At 36.4% G+C, this 24,618-nt stretch overlaps 1 protein-coding gene across 1 annotated transcript in view; it reads right to left on the bottom strand.

Annotated features, from left to right (window-relative positions):
• Positions 1 to 24,383, bottom strand: part of DYNC1LI1 (dynein cytoplasmic 1 light intermediate chain 1) — a 29,947-nt gene extending 5,564 nt beyond the window's left edge. Inside the window, exons 1-8 of the mRNA XM_039843454.1 lie at positions 24,139 to 24,383; positions 23,854 to 23,927; positions 8,171 to 8,287; positions 7,223 to 7,453; positions 5,228 to 5,397; positions 2,994 to 3,087; positions 1,667 to 1,802; positions 954 to 1,065 (exon numbers count right to left, since the gene is read on the bottom strand). Coding sequence (XP_039699388.1) covers positions 954 to 1,065; positions 1,667 to 1,802; positions 2,994 to 3,087; positions 5,228 to 5,397; positions 7,223 to 7,453; positions 8,171 to 8,287; positions 23,854 to 23,927; positions 24,139 to 24,284 — 1,080 coding nt within the window. The 5' untranslated portion in view covers positions 24,285 to 24,383. The remainder of the gene's footprint in view (positions 1 to 953; positions 1,066 to 1,666; positions 1,803 to 2,993; positions 3,088 to 5,227; positions 5,398 to 7,222; positions 7,454 to 8,170; positions 8,288 to 23,853; positions 23,928 to 24,138) is intronic.
• Positions 24,384 to 24,618: the final 235 nt, after the last annotated feature.

Here is a 24,618-nt window from a genome sequence, read left to right as displayed (position 1 = left end):
TCAGCCTCTCTGGCCCCTTTGCACATTCCTGCCTTAGGGCACGTGCACTCTTTGTTCTCTGTGTCTTCAACATTCTCCCGTCTTACCAGAGCCATTCCCTAACCATTCCTACAACAGCATGCCTCCCGACCCCAGTCCTCTCTACCCACTCTCCTCTCTGCTTTATTTCCATAGCACTTCTGACCACCCGAGAAATGGCATATGAATTGATATACTATTGCATCACTCTCCTAGCTAGCACCTAGTGCCTAAACAATGGCTCATTGAATATTTGTAGAATAAATAAAAGACAACTAAAACGAAGCACAGTTTGTTGGTAAAAGAAGAGACTGAGGAAAACTGTTGTCTTTTTTTTGTTGTGTGCATTTCTTTTAACAGACATACCAAACACCACACCAACTGATTTGTCATTTTACGTTACTTTTCTTATTTCTAATTACCCACAAACAGAAGACAAATGTTCAATGTAAATGTTTGGATTCTTAAGTGAGAATTTTATTATATGTTAAATCAAAATTACTTTTTCTTGAAACATATCCATATTAAAAGTCAGTGAGAAGTACTATATGCAAACACTCATTTTCATTCTAGCAATGTTTTCCCGGCTTTTGGCTGAGCTCTAGGTTGGAAAGGTCACAGCTTCTATCTATTCATACTGTTCAAGATCCACATACTCATATCAATCCATGATTTCCATTAGTATACGAAATCTACACTGATATTTCTAATCTACATATGCCAAAGGCTAAGTTATGAGTCAGTAACTGAATAGCTGATTTATATTTTGATAAACATCTTTATTTTGAATGGTACATTACAAACACCCAAATCATACTTGAAAACTCCTTTATAGGTAAGAACCCCTTTACCTTTCTACTTTACAATCTTAAAATTATGGCCTTTCCTCTCGGTTTAAAAGCCTAAATATTAAGACTATATACTAAAACTGTTACCTTTCGGACAGGTGGTTTAGTTATAATGTCTTCAAAATTATCTTCTGCTTTTAAAGTTTGAAAATTTTCATGTAATATTCCTATTTTCTTATCATTATCCCACCCTGCTGGACTGAAAAGAAACACGCATGAGACATTCTCAAGCATTGATATAGCCACTCTTTCTTCAAGCCATGATCACATTTACGGAAACATTTTTATGAAGTTAAATTTGACCAATTATGGAAAACTAACCAGTTTTTTAATTATAATACTCAAGTAATGGTTTGCTAATTTAGAGTTAAAATGATTATCAATCTTCCTGATTTTAAAAATGCCGTTGTATTTTTTTGGGGGATGGTGGTGGTAATTATTACGTCCCAATTTTATTCAGATAAGTTTTTAAAAGCATATCATGATCATACATTAGGTGCTCTATACAGTTAAAGTGCTCTAACCAATTAAAGAGTAAATAGATATACTGATAGATGCACCCAACAGACAGTTTAGCTATATAAGCAAGGCCTTTTGAAAAGGGCTCAGGCCAGCAGTAAATCTAAAAAGGCAATGAGAAATAGATCAAGGCAGGTTATACATAAAACAATCTAGAAACAGATTCCCACCTTTTCATTATAGAAAGGTCTACTGGTCTCACCTCAAAACTAAAAAATGACTCACCGTGAACTCGTAGCAACAATACATGATAAAAATAATAGATTTAAGTGTATACTTACATAAATACTGCATCTTTTTCCACAATAACAGCAGGAATCTTATATGGGAATCCATATAGTTTCTGAACAATGTATTTATATACTAAATCTGTATTTTTGTTTTCTTTTACTGAAGTGTAAATAAGTGCTGCACCATCTGAATAATACCGTTAAAGAAATTTTTGGACAAATTCCATGAACAGGCAACATAAAATTCTGCGTTCTCAGCGTAACATTCACATCTACATGCATATTAGTTCCTATAGTTTCATGCAAAATAATTGCTAAAGGTATTTTATATGGTAATCAAAAATTTCAAAAGTATAAAAAACATGTATATATTACCTCTTACGCCTATTTACTTCTAATGTAATTTCTGCACTTTTCAGACTCAAACACTTTGGCTGGGGAATGCAACTGCAAAATATCTGATCCAAGAGGGGTGGGTGAGAATAGCTCTCCTCAATGCACTCAAGCTGTGATGAAATTTTCAACAGTAAACTCTCTTTAAAGCATTCACTAACAACCCTCATTTTATCCTTCTATTAGTTGTAAGTATTATTCATTGGCTCACCTAATCCTTGCAATTTAAGACTAGACAAGATTCCTTAAGATAGGTTTTCTAACCTTGGGATCATCAAAATCACCTGGAAGCATTATGAAAGTATAGATTCTCCAGCCTCACCTTGGAATGTTCCAATTCAGTAAGTCTTAGGCACAGCCAGATTTTGAAACCACTGCATTTGATTATATGTAGGGATAACATACTACACATATTAAAACACACAAATACAAATATTGATCTTGCCCTACCACCCAATACATACCAGATTTGGCAGGGATGGGAATCTAGTTTTACTTTTTCAGACTCTAAAATAGAATGTCAACGGTATAATGGCCAGCTAAAAGATTATTATACTAAGAATATTGAGTTATTCTATATATAACTTAGAAGTGGGCTTTATTTAAAGTTAACAATACAGATTGGTTTGATATCAATTTCACCTAAGCATTTTAAGATATAAACATTATATTGGTGGTATAAATACTACTTTTTAATCAGAATGCTTACAATGCCAACTCATGAAAATTTTCCACATAAGACTGATAAATTATTTTTCTTAAGCATAGTACTTTAAACACAGGAAATCAAAGTTATATACTTCCGATACTTGCTTTTATATCTCAAAATACTCAGATCTAATTGATTTGGGAACCAAAATGAAATTTGCAACCAGAGGCAGGAAGAAAAAAGTTTATGGAATTCATCAACCTTAATTCCTTTCTTTAAAAAAAAGAATACAAACAGGTAACATACATTGCACCAATCAATGTATTAAAAGGATACACTGTAAACAAAACTTCCGGATATGTGACTGAATAAAATCAAAATGTTCATCTCTGTAGTCATGTTCTTTCTCCAATACACTAATGGCATCACACTGTTGAGTTGAAATGATTTAAAAAATACAACATTAACTTTAAATAATCAAAATTAAACATAATGATTTAAACAGTTCAATTTTGGGTGGGAGAATATCAACAAAACTATAGCTCTGATGGGTGACTGAACATTAGTACCTAGAATATCAGTTACTTCTATTTGTCTGGAGACATTTAACTGAGGTCTCAAGACTAATGAATAATTTTTTTCTTTAAAAAGCGCTGACCTCTATGTTATAATGAATGTGGTAAAGACACCAACGAGAAAGTTTTAGTACATAAAGGAAAGAAGAACAGGACAAGCTTATAATACTTGCTACCTCAACAACTTATGTTCTAGAACAAAAAATTTAAGATCTAAAATCTATACTTGTTCTATAAAATACTCTTTACATCCAGGGACTCTGCAGCTCTCACTACTTCCTCTTTGTTCCTCTGTTTATCTGATAACTCTTAGTTGGCTTTCATTACCTTTTGGTGCTTTTATTCACTCTCACTACAATTTAACCAATAGCCAAAAAGGGGAATTACTGGCTATTTTTGAAATGTCACCTGTACAATCAATGAAACGAATTCCGAATTCTGCTTGCTACAGAAAAATGTTAGAAAAAAAGAGTGGGGGGCATGTTCAAGCATCACAATATCCCAACAACTTCACCAAAATCTTTCTAAACGGAGGGTATAAAATCTAAAAATAAACATTTAATAATTTTCATTACCCCTAATATTAGTTTGGAGTCAAATTTGATATAATTTTTATTATGCATCTATACATCATAGAACAGAGTATCCTTGTATAAAAATGATGTAGCACACATCTGTCCATTTTTAAAACAGAGAGTAATTTCAAATTATTTAAGCTACATATAATTATTATACTGTTGACTTATAACATTTTTGGTGAAGCATGATAGTTTAGCAGAGAAATTTTTAACTGCAATAAGAGGACCTGGACCTAAGGCAAGAAACTTAGTCTCTCTACACCTCAATCTCCACAATCTTTAAACTGGGTTGAACCGCCATTTTCACCCATCCTGACACTCACATTCTCCCGTCCTCCTGCACGTTTTAAAAGCTCTTAAACTAAAGAACAACTGATGGTATTTTAGATTTTGTGAAATACAGTAGATGACCTCTTCTGGCTTAAAACATTTGTGAATCTATGACTCATCTGATACTGATTCAGATCTCTTTTTTCCTTTAGAAATTTATGAGGCAAGCTGTAGTGTAAAACAGAGCAGTATCTGCTAATAAATAGCTCTTTGCCAAACAAAACAAACAACAAACATAAACAAATCACACACAAAAAGATTCTAGTTTAAAAACAGTTTTAAAGAAAAGGTATGTAATAATTAACTAAACCAGAATCATCATTTAAAAAGTGGATAACAAACTGGACTTAATTATTTTAAAGCTACCCCCAATCCCTTTGTTATTGATAATTTTTGTAGTATTTAAAGTAAAACTTAAGCTAAATTTTAAATCTCGAAAGGGTTTATACGGTCTTTTTCTTACTATTCCATGACTTACAAATAGGAAAGGCATACTACTCAGGACCATATAGGGAGAAGATAAACTTGAACTATAAATTGTTTCTAAGGGAAATTAGATTTTATTATAAAGTGTATACAGTAACAGAACTCAATTAACAGAATTTTGATTTTAGCAATCTTCCCAAAAAGCTTTTTAATAAATAAAAAGCCCCTGATAACTTTATATAATGACTACTGGTAGGTGTTTAAAATTTATTTTATTTTCAGTATATAATCTTCTGATATTAGGCATTAGTATATCAAAATTTAATGTGGAAAAATATTTTACTTTATAAAAAATTAGTAATTAAATTCTCATCTTACCTGTAATTATTTCTAAATTGACTGTACGATGAAAACTAATTGGAATTAGGAAAATGAAATTCAATCACAAATAGAATATTTGAAACAATTTTCTTTCAAAGAAACTATGATTAAGATCACAAAACCAACATGTGAAAATCAATATTTTAAATTATAATTTCTATTTGTTAAGAAAAAATATCTAAGAAAAATAATGTATCAACTTCAAAAGGAGCCTGGGAAACAAAATAGTTGTTCATCCTTGGTTAATATCAGTAGCAGAACATCTAGGAAGCAAACTAACCTTCGTGCAAACTACTAGTACTGGAATGCCCAAGTTGTGTGTAAGTGTATCTGCACCCAGAGGCAGAACCACACTGTCGTCTTTGTCTTCCTGTGACACAGTATTTCTTCTCTGAGGAGAAGCTGGGAAATCTTCTCCTGGCTCTACATATTCTTGGAAGTCTCTAATCACTGAAAATCAAAGTAAATAATTTAATAGTTTAGAAATTGCTTTATTTCACCAGGTAGCTTTTTCTGCCTTAATTTAAATATGTATTTTACTAGAGTTTATACTTCATCTTGTATAAGAGAAAAAACTAAAAAGATTTGAGGAATCTATTTCAAAGACAGTACAGAAACATTGGACTCAAATTAATTATTAGGAGGCAGAGCACAACACTGAATGGCTCCAAAGAGTAGGGCTCAATATAAGCCCAGTTTAGTTTCTGTGAATTACTTTGGGCAAGTCACAATCTAGCTTTGTCTCACACTACCTTCTCTAATTCACAAAGGGTACTGAAAAAAGATAAAAGAAAAATAAATGTGTGTGTGTGTTGGGAGAATCCCACATCTTAAAAGACAGTCCTAGGTGGCTTTCTAATATTAACTTCCTTTCTCTAAAATCTTTATACAGGTCTTCTCCTTTTTACCTAAATGCAATCTTGGGCCACATTCATTCTGTAACCCTAATGAGAATTGATGAGACATTACCAATGCTGATAAATTTTTAGAACTCATTTGTAAGACTGTTTAAACCTTCACTTAAAAATTAAATTAAACTGAATGTATCAAGAGCTTTAATAATGTATACTTTGACTCAGTAATCCTCCTCCAGGAATTCTCAAGGAAACAATCATTAATGCACACACACACGGGGATTTCCATATAAGACCACTTTTCACGTTTAAAAGCAAAACAAATCTGCATAGTGTAAAACAGTATATGAGGAAATATACAGAGTCATAAAGAGGAAGAGGGAAACTTGAACACGTAAGTGCAGTTCCTTCAAGAACACAGGGGCATACATATACCCTTAGCAGCTCTGGTAGCTACTACCCTTCGAATCAGAGGCTGAAATCTAACAATGGTTCTCCAGTTTGAGCATGCACCAGAGTTTCTGATTCAGTAGTCTAGGGTGGGGCTGATACTATATTTCTGACAAGCTCCTCCTGGCTACTGATACTGATGCTGCTAGTGTTGGGACCAGACATTGAGAACCACCTCTTTAAATTTAGAGGGGAAAAAAACCCCACAGGCTATGGCCAACAGGGAAAGAAAGGCACAGACTAAAAGCAGTTAGAACTATCTTTTTCAATGACTTAGAATATACATTCTCTTAACTTTTCACTGTTTCCTTGCATATAAATTCCAGTACACTAACAATTCGTCCCTAAAAGTTATTATCAGCTAACAATAACACATAAAAGCAGTATTCCATCTGTATATTTTCTTAAGAAAAGTACAACATTGGCAAATGAAGCACTCTTGGTGAATTTAAGAACTGTGACAACTGGCTTATAATCTATTAGAAATGACCCATATCATCTTCATAATTTCCATGAAAATTTCCAATTTACATGGGCATTTACAAAATATATTATGTACTTTGTAAATCATAAAACCAACTTAATATCTTTATATTTACGTTATTAACATCCTTTTGGACATATTTCATTTTGACAAGGCTGATAAGATTGTTCTGCTTATCAACTAATATTGCTGCAAATGAGCAGCTGAAGAAAGATTCAAATTTTTTCTTTTTTTTATCTTGAAAAAGTACTTTCCAAAATGAACACATATGGCCTTGGCAAAGGAATAAAGGCACCTCTACTAAAGAGTCTGCTATTATGTATGTTTCCAATTAAAAACTATATTAAAACCTAGCACATCATTTCAAAAACGGTACTCACATTATGTTTCCTTCCTTAAACCTTATTCAAAGTCAAAAATTCCTAACAATTATGACAGCTAAAAAATTTGTATTTGAAATCCATATTAATATTTTTAGACTACTCACGCTTTTGTTCCATTTCTTTCATTTCTTCAGGAGGAATTTTCAATTTGTCAATATGTTCCCTAACAACGCTTGCCCATTTCTGTAAAGAATCCAAAGCAGTCCAAGGCTTTGACATATCAACAACCAGCATAACTAGAGTGTCCTTCAGAGAACCAGCATCCAGTGAAAATTTAAGGAGGCCTTTGTGATACAGATCTCCATCTAATATCCAAACATTACATCTTGTTTGATCTACGGTAGACAAAGGAAAGTTACCAAAGCAACGGGATTAAGTTATTTCATCATTCGACCAACAACATTACTTGGTATTTTAGGGCATCTCCATAGGAGATGTATCCTTTAACAAAGTTCAACTATTTAGGTCACAACTACCAATTTAGTAAAGGCCCAACAAATATTCAGAAAAATGATTTAACTACCAACATGAAACACCAGCATCCTCTACTTCATATTTCTCAATTCCGAAACACAGACTAAATGACATGTTGCTATTCATACCATCGATAGATAGAGCCAAGATATTATATAAAAAAATAGGAAGGCAAGTGATCTATACGGGAAAAAAATGGCTGATCAGATGAGAAAAGCTGGAGATGACATTTTTATGACAAAAAGTGAAAAGAAGCTGAAAGGGAGTCAGCAAACAATCACAGGATATTATTATTTCACTATTTGTGAGAAAATGAACTGAAAAGTTGAGATTCTTCAAGGATAGCAAGAAAACTAAAGTCTGCACACCAGAATACCATAAGATGTTTAAAAATGTTTCTATATGAATCCCAATCCCAAACTAATAAAAGTATGCCTAAATATAACTATTAACCTATTGGCATGACACAGGACTCCTAGCAGAACATGACATACTAATAAAAGTCGAAGACTAATATGAGCAGCAGTGTACCTCAGAAAGATTTCAAGAAATTTATGTTATAAATAAATGACACTCACCATCCCTGTCTTCATCGTGAACATTTAAGTACAAATATTCCAATCCTCTTCCTTTCTTGTACTCCTCTATTCCCTGAATTTTTCTGATTAAGCTTGTTTTCCCAGCTCCATCTTCACCTGTAAAAAAAAGGACAAATCTTTTTAATAATATGGAATATACACACACACACACACACACACATAGATATAAATAAGGATGCTTTCTAGTGCCAAGTGAGAGACCTAACTGGAACCAACTTCAACCAGAAGGTTAATTTCATGGAAGATAACCAGGTAGCTATAGAGTTGAAGATACTGATGTCACCTCCAAGATTTTCTCTCCTGTTGTCTCTGCTCCTCTCGTTTAGTCTCTTATTCTAGCCTATTACAAATGGCTTCCTCTGTGGGTATTTTTCAGGAAGTTCAACTCTCACGTCATCACAGTTTAATGTACAAGGAACTCTCTTGGCTTTCAGTCTGAAAAATCTCAGGTAAACACTCTTAATTGGCCCAGTTTGGGTCATGTGCCTACCCACGGGCCACTCACAGAGGATAGATGGTACATCAAAACTGACCAGGACAGGGAATTGTGACTGTAGCCTCATCAAAACCATGAAGCCATAAGAAATACGCAAGTAAGAGGGGTGGTAGTTGTGGGTAGGAAGTTGGGCAAGAACAAGGGTAGGGGGAATACAGAACAGACAAAAATAAAACGTAGACTTTAAAAATATTAACAGCAAAAAAAATCATGTGATTTAAACTTGGTACGAGTTTAAAAGATTTAAAACTAGGCTAGCTATTCAATGTTTTGGTGAGGATTTTTTTATATTGTGAATTTATTTAAACACTACATGTCACTGTTTCATAAACTTATTTATTTGTTGGCAATTCACATTAATAATAGTTTCTTAGATCCAAGGACTCATTCCTGGAGATTAATGAGTTCTCTGAGAATTTAAAAACTGTTCATTTTCATGTCAAAGTTTAAAAAAAAATGATGTCTTAGATCTTCTGAATGACCATCTTTATATAACTAAGTGCTGCCACAAGACTTCAGTACCCACCCTGCACTGGCGTTTATAATCCTATTGGTGCCAAGATGAAGCCTAGCAATCCAGGCAGAATGAGCATGCCAAACTCAAAAAAAAAAAAAAGTGTCATAGAGCAGTTAGTTCTACAACCAATTGTACTGGCTAGATTGGTTCTTTTTAGGAACCATTTTCCAATACTTAACAGCAATAAGTATAGCCTTAAATAGGCATTAAAGAGCTTGCCATTAAATGAAAACTTATTTTTCAGTAATATTTTTGCAGTGTATTATTAAAATGGCCCATCAAAATAACAGATTGGGTTGAAAACAGTAATATCTATGATAATGACAATGATTCCCAAGATGATCCATCATGCTCAAAATGGAAATAATAAACAGTGAAAAATAAAATATGTAAATACTTATGTCTACTATTAAACCCAACACTGGCATTTAATTTCAGTAAAATGTCACTGTTATATTGACTACTAATTTGAATTTTATCAGTTCTATAGTTTTTACGACATTTAATTTATAATTTGTTTTGGTTTTATAATTGTTCAAGAACTACATAAACCAAAAAAATTTAAAGAATGTTATGTAGTCACCTCAACAGGCATGAGCATTAGAGATAGTAAAAAATAATTTAAATCGCCATGTAGGAGATCTCTGAAAGCCTTTTAAAGAGTATGAACAGGCAGAGCAGAGGGTTTTCAGGGCAGTGAGACTATTCTGTATAATACTACAATGCTAGATATGTGTCATTATACATTTGTGAAACCGCATAATGTACAAACCAAGAATAAACTCTCATGTAAACTATGGACTTTAGATGATAACATGTCAGTTATCAGTTCACTGATTGCAAGTACAGTAATAATTGAGTCACTGTGCAGGATGCCAACAGTGGGGGAGGGTGTGCATGTGGGGACAGGGAATATTCGGAAACTCTCTGTACTTCCCATTTCATTTTGCTGTGAACTTAAACCTGCTCTGAAGGGAGTCCTCTTAAGTTAAAATGACAACTGAAAGCTGCTTATCCCACAGAAACAATGTATTTATTATAAGCAAAAACTTAGTGCCCAGACTTATGACAGAAGCTTAAAACAATACAATGTTCAATAAGAATTTTCTAAAGTATATATAGATCCATAAAAACAGGCAGTAATTAGATAAAACTTCATTTAATATGACCCAGGAATTCTCTTTAATTCTCTTAAGATGTTAGAAAGTAAAGATAACCTTAAAAAGAGTCAAAAAATTTAGATGAAGGGGGAGTGTAGGGATGGACAAAAAAGGTGAAGGGGATTAAGATGTATAAACTTCCAGTTATAAGATAAATAAGTCATGAGGATGTAATGTACAGCATAGGGAATATAGTCAATACTGTAATAACTTTGTATGGTGACAGCTGGTTACTATACTTATCATAGTGATCACTTCATAAGATATATAAATGTCAAATCACTATACTGTACACTTGAAACTACTGTAATATTGTACATCAACTATACTTCAATAAAAAAAGGAAGGGAGGAAGAGAAGCAGGCAGGAAGGATAAATACACACTTTTGGAACAAAAAAAATTTCAGATCAGTGTATTTCAACTTATTTTTAATATTTCAAGTGACTCAAATATAAAGGTTTCTGAATAAAAATATATATACTCATAGATAATCTTAAGCATAAGCAAAAGAAAAAAACGTAATAATATCAGACAGAAAAAAATCACTGATTATTTGGTTATCTCTAATGGTGACATTTAATGATTCTTTAAATGATGTTTGCATGTTCCTTTTAATCTGATTTTAAAGGTTTAAGTCAATAAGCTCAGAAGAGATTTTGAGCCCAAATTCATGACATCAAAAATATTGTCAATCTTCAGAAAAAGTCAAGAACTATATGATTTCACTCATGTGTGGGATATAAAACTGAAAGCAACAAATGAACAAGACAAACAAAAACTCATAGACACTGAACAGTTTAGTGGTTACCAGAAGGAAAGAGAGGAGCGGGGAGGGAGAAAAGGGTAAAGGGGGTCAAATATATGGTGACGGAAGGAGATCTGACTTTGGGTGGTGAACACACAATATACAGATGATGTATTATAGAACTGTACACTTGAAATCTACATAATTTTATTAACCAATGTCATCCCAATAAATTTAATTAAAAAAAGAAACAACTAGAATGTCTATTATTGAACTGTACCTTTATAAATGGTTAAAATGATCAATATTATGTTTATTTTACAAAAAATATTGCACGCCAAAAAAAAATATTGCCAATTTTAAATTAACCACATATGCTCACCATTTTAAGTTCTTGCAACCATCACTAGAGTATGGCTGCTTCCTTCTAAGGATTGAATACAAGATACTCTCTTATGAGACTGCAGGTTGTTCCTCTGTGTGAATGTTGCCGATCATTCATTTCACTGGCCTAATGGTTCTCAAAAATGTATCAGATTCACCTGGCGGTGGAGCTTGTTAAAACACACATTGCTGGGCTCCACCTCCTGAGCTTCTGATTCAGTTAGCCTGGGGTGGGGCCAGAGAATCTGCATTTCTAACAAGTTCCCAGTGTTGCTGATGTTGCTGGTCTAAGGACCACACTTTGAGAATCACTGCATTAGATATCTACTACTCTAAACCAAGCACTAGGAATATAAATATCCATATGTCAAAGTTGCTATCCTCTAGGAGCTTGTAAATTGGAGTGGGAAAACAAAGAGCAGACAATTTCGAGGTACTGTCATTAGGACTACACTAGAGATAAGCAACAAACCAGGAAGCTGGCCTTAAGGAAAAATCCTAGTTTTGCTTGGGAAGTCAGAAGGGCTTTGTAGAGAAGGAAACACTAGCCAAATCTTGTAGTATTAATGAACCATGGAGAGGCAGTCATTCCAGGAAGTAAGGAAAGCATACACAGAGGCCCAGAGGGAAAGAAATGTCCTTCTAGGTAGAACAAAAAATTTGAATGCATGAAATTTACAATGTGAGGGAGAAAGGAGTCAGACAGTGAGAACAGACAGGAGATGCCAGACCATGAAAGGCATCTCATACCAAGCTGAGATGGTTACCTTATCCCGAAGATAACGAAGAGCCACCGGAAGTGTTTAGGTGTTGCAGAAAGACTGCTACGGCAAAGTGTGGAAGACTGATTGACAAGGGTAAGTTTAGGAGTAAGGAAACTAGGTAACAGGCTATTATTGGAGTTCTAGCAGGAAATGAGGTAGGCCTGACCTAAACTATTAGCCATGGTAGTGGAGACAGCCGTACTCAAAGGCTGATTGGGACGGGAGCTGGCAGAGAGATGAAGACACAGAAGCGCGTCTAAGGGAGAAGACCCCTCCCTTGCCACAGCTTCAATACTACCGCCCTTTCCTGCTCTACTACCTACCTCTGAGGTGGCTGGTCCTGAGTCTTCCCTACAGGATGCTCTTTCAGCTCTATCCGGGGTTTGTGTTCCCCAGGGTCCATTCTTCAGTCCTCTACTCTTCTCACTCTTTACGTAATTCTAAGAGAATCTCCACACATGACTCCCACAGATTTCCTTCCAGCCTTAGCCTCTCCATAAACACTTCACATTTCAACATGCACAAAAACAATATTATTAATTTGCCACCTTTCCCCCAAACATTCTTATATAATTATTAATGTAAGATTCCAACCTCAAGGCCTTTATACCCAGTTCCCTCTGCCTAGAACACGCTATCTTCAGAAATCTGTTACCTAACCTTCATCTCACCTTCCCTCAAATATCATCACTTCCTCAGGTAGGCCACCCCTTAACCACCTCATTTAAAATCTCAATCTCCCAACACTCCTATTCCTTCTTGTTTTATTTTTCTTCACTGAAATTACTAACATAATATGTATTTTACTTAGTCATTCTCTACCCCCACTCGCATCAAAGCTCCAGAGGAACAGGCCTTTGTGTTTTACTTACTGCTGCATCCCCAGTACCTTGAGAGTGCCTGTGACTATAGTGCCTATTAACTCTGCTCCTTTCACAGAGAAATGCATAGTCCTGAGCCTCCTACAGAGCAGCCACTAAAAGATCTTAAACGACAAAAAAAAGTGTCAAAACATTAATATGAGAGTCACAAATCCCTGAATAAAGGATTCAAATTTGATCCCCTTACCAAGTTTGGGAGTAGTTAAAAACTCTGTGTATTAATGGGTTTAAAATGCAAAAGCCTAAGAAATTAGGATAGAAAAATGATGAAATTTCAAGTCTGTCAACGTGTTTCCACAAATAAAAATTAAAGGACTGTAATTTGTCTCCCTTTGCCCATATTCTGGTGAAATAGAACCATCAGTGCCTTCCACTTCTATCTCTATAGGAGCAGCGGTAGCAGCAAATGTTTGCGGAGTGCCTACTGTATCCATTTAAGCCACAGGAATTCTAACACAACTTTAAGGGGTAACAATGATTATCTCCCATTTGGCAGATGTGAATACTGGGGCTTAGGATTGTTAAAACTAAATATCATATCCAAAGTCTCATAGGGCCAGGACCCGAATTCACATGAATTTAACTCCAAAGCATACTCTTTCCATTATACAAAGTGCTGCTATCTTTAAAGGTCATTAAAACAATACTATTTATTATTTTTGTAATATGATTCACAAAATAAAAAGGCATTTCTGCTTTTAGGCGTCACTGCTATTTTCAGAAGAAAAATAAAAATGATTTAATGCATTCTTCTCTGTGGGCTGCCTCTGAGTGATAGGTGGTTATGTTCCTGTCCTGATTCTGCTTTAAGGACTAGGAATGAAGTTCGTTTTACTAAACCAGCAACTTCTCTCCTGGAATTTTAGATAAAGATAGTTGTGCCTCTTAACATTCAGTGCCTTGGGGATCCATTGTAAGATAAATATGACAAGATTAAATTTGAAAAAGAGTATACTGTCAAATAAATGTAACATGGTAAATATGGTAGTGTGAGATTTGTTCCTTCCCTGTGATTTCAAAATTTCTCACTTCTGGTAACAAATTAAAAGTGTTCACATTGAGAAAAAAGAACATTTCGTACACACACACAGACTACAAAGAATTCTAATGAAATCCTCCCTACTTACAGATGAGGAAACTGAAGCCAGGCCACAATCACAAAGATTGTAGGAGCATGGCAATAATCCATCCAAGCCTCCCGAGAGAATCCAAGTCAACCTTCTCAAGAAGGCAACTCCCCTTTGTTCTCAAAAGAGAAAGGGATGAGGGGAAAAAACCAGAATATCTTAATCCTAAGAATATTATAATACCTAACGGTGGTTGGCAGAAAAAAGATTCTCAAGATGTTTAAAGAAGCATTTTATTGAAAAAATCTTTCTGGGAACAAAATTTCTATCAACTACTCTTTTCCCCTCTTCAATTTTAATTAGCAGTTGGAAGTTATAGTTGGTTGAATATTGAACATTCATATTTTACACATATTAAGCCCATTTCTTCTTTACGTAAGTCTTAAGCCTCAATTATAATGACCATTTACTGCAGCTGTCACTTTTTCTTCACCTAAATGAACTCTTACATGATTTGTCTTAGTGGCAAATGTGGACATCTGAAAATAGATCTACTTTATAAAAGGCCCAGAAAAGGCTAACGAAGTCATATTCTGTAAACAAAATCTCATGTGTTACCTACTACCTCCAGAAATCTTATCTGACGTATTTGCAAAGATGCAGTCTTACTCTAAGGTTATACACATCTTCCAATCACATTATTTGTTAGGCTGTTTTTTTCCCTTTTTATATCTTTAGGCACTTAACACATGGCCTCCTCCCAGTTCTCTTCTCCTCACTATGTAAACATACCACTCAAAAGGAACATTCACACTACAATTCATTCCCCATCCTACAACTGAGAGATCTTCAAGAAACAATCTCATTATGTCCATCTCCCTTTGAAGACCCTTCAGGAGATTCTAGTTAATGATACGCAAGCTGAAGTATTCAGAGGGAAGTAAACTAATATCTGCAATTTACTCTCAAATGCCTTTAAATAAACGGTCACATAGTGGGACATGTGATAAAGCAAATATAGTTAAATGTAAATGGTAGAATCTAGGTTTATGTGCAAGTATTAACTAAAATTCCTTCAACTTTCTATATGTCTGGAACTTTCCTAAGATGTCAGAAAAAACCCTTCAAGGTCTTTCTGCTGCTCTTGCAGTACAGGACAAACTGTAAAGGCCACGGTTCTTTACAAAAGCCCCCTTGCCTTTCCTGCCCATCTCTCCCCATGTCCCACAGCCCCCATACTAGACTCCAGTCATTCCCAACTTTTTCCAGTGCAGCAGAGAAGCATTCCCCTCTCCCAACTCTAAATCTTCACACATGCTGTCACTTTTTTCTGGAATATTCTTCTCTTCTCACCACAGCAGGGAGAACCCTAGCTTATCCTTTCAGTCTCAATTTAGTTCCCTCTAGGAAGCTTTGATTTCACAAGTCTGGTTAAGCGCGCTTCTTTGTATTCCCAACAGCACACCATACTCTTAAGACACTTCAGTGCTGTGTCAGCTTATTTGTTTCCTTCAGCAGACTGTAAGTGTATCATGTCTGTCCCTTCATTCAACAATATTCTTTGGGCAAGTTCTCTTAACAGTAAGCAGGATATAAAGTCCTTGCTTTTTAAGTGCTTAGAGACAAGACATTAGCCTATTCTTAACAGACACTGTCCCTGCTTGCTCACCAGAAACAGAAACCATGTTGTCTTAGTTTTTCAGACTGCTACGACAAAAATATGTACCACAGGATGGGTGGCTTTTAAATAAGACATTTATTTCTCAACAGTTCTGGAGTCTGGAAGTCCAAGATCAAGGTACTGGCAGATTTGGTGTCTAGAGAGGGCTCACTTCCTGGTTCAAAGACAGCCATCTTATCACTGTGTCCTCCCTCACTTGGCAGAAGGCAGTAAGCTCGCTGGTGTCTCTTTCATAAGGGTCCTAACCCCATTCATGAGGGTTTGACCTCATGACCTAATCATCTACCAAAGACCCACCTCCTCATGCCATTAAGCTGAAGGTTAGGATTTCAATATATCAATTTTGGAGGTACACATTCATTCTACAGCACCCATCCGATATATGGAAGATCCTTAACCAAAATTCTTATCTTTAAAAACAACCACAGTCTCTATTTTCATAACTATACCTCATCTGTAACTGCCCTTCCCAGGCCTTCACCACAATCTATTAAAGCAATTCATTGTTCATATTTATAAAACTCAATGGCTGCCTCTCATCAATAACAGATTAATTAATAGTGTAAGCTCATAATACATACCTCCTTCACTAAACTTTTAGGAAAACTTTCTAGTCATTGGACTGAGCAGTGGATACTCAGCTGATCTGCCACAGCCAAGCTGAATGACATTGGAAGATAAGATGAAGGAATTCATCTACGTAACCTATGTAAACTCTAAGAAAGCTTTACCTTCAGTTCTGTGGCCTTAAACTGGCAGTGAAACAGACACACCAGCTTTTAAGTGTGCTAGTCAAGTAGTTAATAATTTGTAAACATACTTATATATAAGTAGAGAGTTTCTGTTTAAACAGACTAAGATGAAAGTCCTTCTATAAAGAACACTTTAGTGATGGTATTAAAATTATTCTCTATATTTTATCTACATTTGTACTTCTATATTAAATTTCCTTAAAGAGGACATACCTTTAAGAACTCTGCCTTCCTTTTCTCCATCTTTTCTGTTGTTATGGAAGGCTAAAGTACTGTACTTTTCTAGCTTTGCACAGGTTTGTGTGCCTGATACCTGCATTCTACGCAGAGCTTTGATTCACATTTCCACACCTCTGTTGGATACATTATAGTTCACAGCATAATGATAATCAGAACGGAGAGAATTCTAACCACCATATTCCTTTATCCAAAGTAGATATCGACATTGTGAAGTTGACATTTTTGATTTGGCCTTGCATGATGTAAAATAAATTAGCCTATTTCATCTGAAAGCTCTGGTGATAAGAGCCATGAGGGGTCTTCATTGGAACTACTTTTTGGCTCAGACCTCCTGCATGGCCTTCCATAGGTTATCTGGATCACCCAGGCAGGGTGGGGGCTTTTGATCTGCTTCCTATCTCACAAGGAGCATCTCTTCCCTTGCCTCTGCAGGTAAGGCAGGGGGAGACTGTTAACCAGCTGCAGTATCTGCACCCTGTGGTTGTAGATAAACATTTATGCACGGCTGTTCAAGACTATATCTCTCCAATGTTAAGGAGTACCTAAACAGCAGAAAGTTAAACAAACCCAATTTTTGAATCCTAGCTCAGTTGTGTAACTTGGGGCTCAAAACCCACTTCTTGAAAACAATGAACATGCTACATAATAAAGCACCAACCAGAACAGCCAGGTAACAGGCATAATACATATGTTCCCATCCCATTGGTTGGCCAAAGCCCTACCTTTGAATATCATCATTCAGCAATTTACATTATATTATAAAATTTAAGAACTTATCCTTTATCATTTCCCTCACTCCTGCAGACCAACACTGAAAACCATTAGTTTAATTTAATATTTATGAAGTCCAATAAATGTTAATCCCAATGGTCATTAAAGGTTCCTATGCTCTAGAAGGTCAACATCATACTAAAGCAATAGTTCTTAATCAACAAATATGGTATATATTCTACAATTAAACTGCCTTTATAGTAAGATGCCAATTTTTAACCTACCTACCAGACAGGGGAAGATTAAAATGAATAATCCTTTGTATTGGTAATGGTTCTAGACAAACAAGTATTCTCACATACTGATGGTAGGAATGTAAAATGGTACAACTTTCCTAGAAAACTGTTTGGTAATATATGGAAAGGCTTAAAAGATATATACTTTTGACTCAACAATTCAACTTCTAGGAATTTATCCCAAAGATAATACTGGACAAGTGGAAAATGAGATATAATAATAATCTGTTTGCCAATCAATTCTTATTATGGTATAGACATACATTATCCAGTCACTGAAAGGGAGAAAACCATATCTATTACTATGAAAAAAAACAAAACAAAACAAAAACCCTCTGATTAAAAAAAAACAAAAAACAAAAAAAAAACTGATTTAAAAATAGTATATAGAGTGTGAGCCTATTTTGTTTAAAAAACAAATACAGAAATAGAAAAAATGAACACTGGTTTTCACACGTTTTCATTTTCTTTGTCAATTTTTTTCTCTCTCTCTGGCAAGAAACATGTAATGCTTTTATAATTTAAAAGTGTTTTCCAATTTCAAGAGGAAAGTATTTTAGACATAATTTTAGTTCTCTTAATCCCATGAAGTATGAAAGAATCTCAACAAGTCAGGAGATTGTAATGTGCCCACAATCCCCCAGCTTCAACAGGCAGGAAGGGCTGACTCCCAGACATGGTACCTCTAGATACCAACTCCAGCAAATTTGAGCTGCCTGGGTCCTTTTCACCAGGTTTTAGCTACTGTAGCAAGTTCCTTAAGTGCACAGCCCACAGTGTTCTCCTCCTCACCCTACTTAGCAAAATTTTACTGATATCTTTTTCCATAAAATCTCATGTGACCTTTTTACCGATTATTTCATACTGACATATTTGATTTTTACTATAGGAGTTTATAAGCTCCTAGAGGTCTGGGACTGAATCTTAGCCCTGTTTTCCCTAGATGACTGAGCAAAGTATTTTATACACAGCACATTCAGATAAGTGTTTGATGAACAAATGAATAAAGAGATAAACTGTGAGGACTTTCTAACAGCCACTGCCCTGACTTTGCAAATAAAATAAGGCCCAAAAAGGTTAATTCATGGTCACTCACTTATTAAAAGTCTCATGCTGAGCTTGGGTCCTTCCTTTTTCCTAGCTCAAGGCTTTTCTCAGTTTTACATTATCAAAGTGCTTTTGCTGACATTCTCTCTCACGTGGACTTCACGTCAGCTGAATTACCACTCTACCAGCCTACATCTGTGGTTCTTCCAGCTGTTTCTGACAAAAGCACTGGGAAAAATACATGAACTTCTCTTCATACTTTTTAAACCTATATTCGGACTACACCTCTAGCTGGAATAACAATGATACTTTAAGTAAAAGCTGGTCATCATTCATCCAACATTTATTTATTGAGTACCGATTATGTAGCATCTGTGCTTATTGATAAAATCAATGCCCATAATAAGTTAAAGAGGGGGTCCACAAACTTTAGTCCACAGGCCAAATCAAGTCTGCTGCCGGTTTTTGTAAATAAAGTTTTATTAAACACTGTCCCACCCATTCATTTATGTACTGTGTATTGTTTATGGCTGTTTGGGGGCTACGAGAGCAGAGCCGAGTAGTTACAACAGAGACCATATGGCTCAAAATCCCTAAATTATTTAGAATCTGGCCTTTTACATAATAGGTCAATAACCCTGACCATCATAAAATACCAATGTGCCACTAGACTCTCAAAACATTTTATATTTGGTATATTTTCAGTAGTAGTAACATATAACATGCAGTAAATAATTTTAATTCTTTGAAAATTACCAATCCAATATCATATATGTGATAACATTCTATTCCTGGCATCTCTAACCAATCATGCCAGAAAACTGCATTAACATACTTCAACTGATAAAATCTGTTTCTCACAAGTCATGTAACTTTGATGGTCTTTAATCTCAGCTTCTCACAAGATTAATAGTTTCAGACTGAACAATCTCATTATTTTCGGAGTCAGCCTGCACATGGAAAACCATCTACTTCCTTGAGAAGTCATTTCTCTAAACAGATCTCTAGTTCCCCTGTGTATATCTTGAGGTTTCCTACTTGCAATAATTCAGGCATAACAGTAGCTAGTTTTGTTCCTGAATAAGAAAGAAGGCTGTTTCAAACATATTTCCTTATGATGCTCAGCATTATGTTGGATTTTTTTGGCTGTACACTATCCTGGACTAGTGCCTTCAGGGAAAATAGAGACTCTAAATTTCTTCCCTGGGTGAACTCAGCCCACATCTAAAAGGAAATACTTTATTAATTTAAACCCAATTACGATATGTCTTCAAAACATTTCTTTAAAAATATTTAATAACTCACAAGCTTTAGAATTTAAAAAAATTATAGACTGCCAGATCAGACAAGACTTTGGTGATCACTAAATCCAAATATCTTAATTTACGGATGAGAAAAATGAGGCTTATAAGACTTAGCAAAGAGCCAACTAGCTTTCATTAATTCATACCTCAAATAAGAAAGTTATACTGATGTCCTATCTATAAGCCAGGGACTGTACTGGGGGCCACGTTTACATAAGTATCTTAGGAGACAATTAATTACTCTAAATCAATGAGTTCTGTAATGAAACAGATACATTAGGAGAATCAGATAAAATTTCTTAATAATTGCTAAATACCTTCTTAATTTTCCTACTAAGAAAGCTTTTTTCCTCTAGGCAGACAGTCCAGTGGACAGGTTAAGAATACTGACTCTGGGGCCAGGCTGTACAATTTAGAATTCTAACATTGACTCTTTCTGGCTGTGTAACCCTACAGCAATTTACTTAACAGCTCTGTGTCCGTTTCCTGATGTTTAAGGGATAAATGCAGTACATAAACGATCTTACAATGGCTGGTACATGTAAATTTTCTATAAATATTAATTGTTCTTGTTATTATTATTCTTAGGAGTTTTCTTATCGAAACATGGGAAAGTAACCAAGATATAGAGAAAGTGCCCTTAAAAGCAGCTATTCAAATATCACTGTAGTAAAAATTGATTAAATATAAAGCTTAAGAAAAAAAATAGTTCCTAAAGGAACAATCCATGAGTTAAATCCTATTTAAAAACGTATACACAAGCGTCTTGTATACACACACACACACACACACACACACACACACACACAAACATGCACAAGAAGTTTTTGCCTTTAATATTAAAAACCTTTGCTGAAGCTCATTCTCAAACTGTTTCAAGAAAGAGAATGGGTAAACACTAATGTCATAGTGTTTCTGGGTTTCATGAAGGTTCAGGCCTAAGCAGATAAATGATTACTTAAACACAGTGGTGTCTCTTAAAAAGCTACATCCTAGAATTCTAACAAGTATTTGGATTTTATTTTAAAATAATTACTAGTACTTTCACTCAAAGGTAGCTTTTTAAAAAAAATTATGCAGTAGGAAGAGTACACGGCATTTTCCCTCTTGCAGGAAATTCTATCAAGTTGGAAGAACATGCCAGAGTCATAGAACACAGCATCTTTATAGCTGCGTGACCCTGAAAAACTCACTTATAAGGTCTAAAAAATTTATCTCATCCAAAAATTGGTGCTAGCATCTATCTCCTACATTTGGGTGACGGGAGGGGGAAGAGGAGGTAAACTAAGATTTATATGAAAATGCTTTGAGAGTGGCTGACACATTGCTAGTCCTGGCCCTTTTCTCCCATAGGCAATGGGTAGGGAAGACATGCAGCAAGCTAAGGTTAAACTGCAATTTGTGTCTGAGGTATATTAAGCTGTGATCATTCCTATTCTAGGTTATTTCTGGAAATGTAAAACCTTGTTAAAGTCTCATTTTTTTTTTTTTTAAATATGGAACTCCAGAGATTACCATAATTCATGAAAGGCATATTAAGGCTAAGCATCCTCCTGCCTAGCAGCTTCAAACTCATAACAAAGAAAACCACAATCTCTATTTATATATTTATTCCCTCAACCAGCACAGACTGAATGCTGCCATAATATGTGATGGTTAGATATCCTTAAGAAATATTTAGAGCTTTTCTGGAAAATTAATCCTATTTATGCAATCAGTATAAAAATCTGTTATTTGCTTCTTCCAAAGCTAAAAAGGACTTTGATGAAAATTCCAACAGTACTCATATAAAAAACTTTAATTTCAAGCTCATGTAACTTGATACTACATGGAGCTTTATGAATATTAAGCTCATAAAAAAGGAAATTTAATCTATTTTACTATGGAGGGATGGAAGATCCTGGGGCCTCTTGGTACACTGTCACGTGAACGGACCCAGTGTCAAAGCAGGTTAAAAAAAAAGCATGGTGCAACCTTAGTGCAAATTAGATACATCGAGAAATTAACAAAACTGTCACTTTTATTTCACTAGAAATAGAACCACCTAATATTTAATGCACAGGAATAGTTGAGAGGAATTTATAAAATAAAAACAAAATTAAGGAATCTTATTTTTACAATGGCAATTCCTGAAAAGCCTTAACTTGGAGTAATTAAAATATAATTCATTTCAATAAGGTCACACTGTCTTGTCCATTTTAGTATAGTAATTAATACTAATTTGTTTAAATTAATAAATTTCAAAGGTTTTCTAAAATTTTTTTGCTTTTGGATCCTAATCTATCTTTGCCCTATAAGTATCACTTACATAGGCGCTAATTCAATTTTTAAAGAGAGTTCTGATCAAATATTTTCTAATCCAGTTAAGACAAATCCATCATAAAAAAGTCACTATGGTGTTATCACTTTACAAACATCTCATTCAGTCCTCCCCATAATTCTAGAAGCTAGGCATTATTATTTCTATAATATAATAGATGTCAAGGAATTTGCTCAAGATCATCAAGCTAGTATGTGATAGAGCCACGACTGAATCCAGGTTAATCTGCAGTAGGTACTTTCAATCACATTAAAAACAAAGGTATAAAAGTATTTTCAAGTAGCTCCATGTGACTTTAAAGAATGGCAAGAATCACATTTAGATTGGCAGCAGTTCATGAAAAATAAGTAATTTGTTTTTACCTAAACATGCCTACTAAAAGCAGATCTTGTCAAGTAGATTTGACTTTTTCTTTCTTATGCTTACATGTACATAACAAAAATAGTTGAGACACAAATGTCAAAGTTTTAAAATTTAACCATCATCGTATAAGCCAAACTGCAACATCTCACATTTAAAGAATAAAAAAACTTCTGTAAATGCCTCCGGAGCTAAGCCCACAAAAATTATGAACCTGTGAATTGTTCTCCCTTGCTGTCCTCTACTCTCATTCCTAGAATCAATTAACAAAATGTATAACTTCCAGAGAGCAGAGGGGATATAGATCAGGAGAACTGAGACACTGGACCATTCTCCTCATTACATACATTAGGCCGAAGGGGCTTAACTAGGAAGGTATCCTACTGCCCTTTACAAATTTCAGAATATGTGACAGTTAAAAAGGCAGCTGCAACACGAGCCCTTTGTACGCAAAAAAGCCGAATCAAATAAAAACATTTATCACGACTACCAGGTCTCATTTCTAGATTCTCTGTCAATTATACAAAGAGTCGGCTATTAAATATTAATGGCATACCATTTGCACTAGAGCTCTCGCAAAAAGCCTCCTGCTACCAATTTTTGTTATGAAAGAAAAATCGTCCTTATTTTCTAAGTAAACCCCAAGCCACTAGAATCCCTCAGATGGGCTATCGAATTCTGTCCTTGCCAGGGGAGGCTGTCAGGTCCTCCCCACATCCAGCGGAGGAGAAAGGGCTCTGGGGAGGGCGGGTCCCTGCAGGTCCTGGGGCAGGGATCCCGGTTCCCCTTCTCGCCCAGCTGTCAGCGACAGGTCAGAAGGCGGGGCGGGGTCAGGGCCCTCAGTCCGCACAAAGCGAGCGGGCGAGCCGGCAGGCGGACCCGGACCCCGGCCGGAGTGGAGGCCAGGCGGGGCGGGGCGAGGCAGGGGACACTTACCCAACAGCAGTACGTTCTTCCCCGCGGGGAGCTTGGAGCGCGAGCGGGTGGAGACCTCGCTGAGGATGCAGGACCTAACGGGGAGCAAGGCGCACGCTGAGGCCGGGGGCCAGGGACCGGGGCCGCAGCGCGGGAGGGATGGACATGGCTTCGGCGCGCCTGGGCGGGGGCTGCCGAAAACCCGGTGGCCTGGGCCCGGCGCCGAGCTCCGGCGGGCACGGGATCCCAAGGCGTCCGCAGGGCCGGGAGTGCCTGCGGGGATCTAGGGAGGGATGGGGTCGTTACCAAAGGTTCTGCCCGTCCTCGTCGTCGCCTGCTGCAGCGCCGCCGTTGCCCGACGTTAGCTCGTTGGCCAAGGGGCCGCCCGTGTAAGTCGAAACTAATCCCGGCGGAGAGGAGCCGAAGGAGCTGACTCGCCCCACGGCCGCCATCTTGGTCGGGAATCACACCACTCCCGGCAAAGCTGAATGAGCGAGGCGGCGGCCGCGGCAGCAGCAGCGGGAACCCGGATATGGAGCGTTCGGCGCACGGGAGCGGGGCGGGGTCTGCGGGGGCGTAGCCCCGGGCCCTGCAGGGACTGACGGAGCGAGAGAGGAGGAACTGCGCGTGCGCCACAGGCTGGCGGGCGCGGAGGGGGTGCGCTTGCGCCGGCGGCATGGTAGGCCGATGTGCTGCAACCCCAGTTCGGTAGCGCTCAGCGTGTTGAATCGCTTCCCACTGCTCCACCCACAGCCTTGGGCTGCAGCAGGGCGGGTTGGGGTGTGT

Source organism: Pteropus medius, unplaced genomic scaffold (assembly GCF_902729225.1).
Source record: "Pteropus medius unplaced genomic scaffold, Ma_sr-lr_union100, whole genome shotgun sequence".
Classification (NCBI taxonomy): Eukaryota; Metazoa; Chordata; class Mammalia; order Chiroptera; family Pteropodidae; genus Pteropus; species Pteropus medius.
Note: the sequence above shows the minus strand (reverse complement) of the source record. Positions and strands in the feature narration are given on the sequence as shown.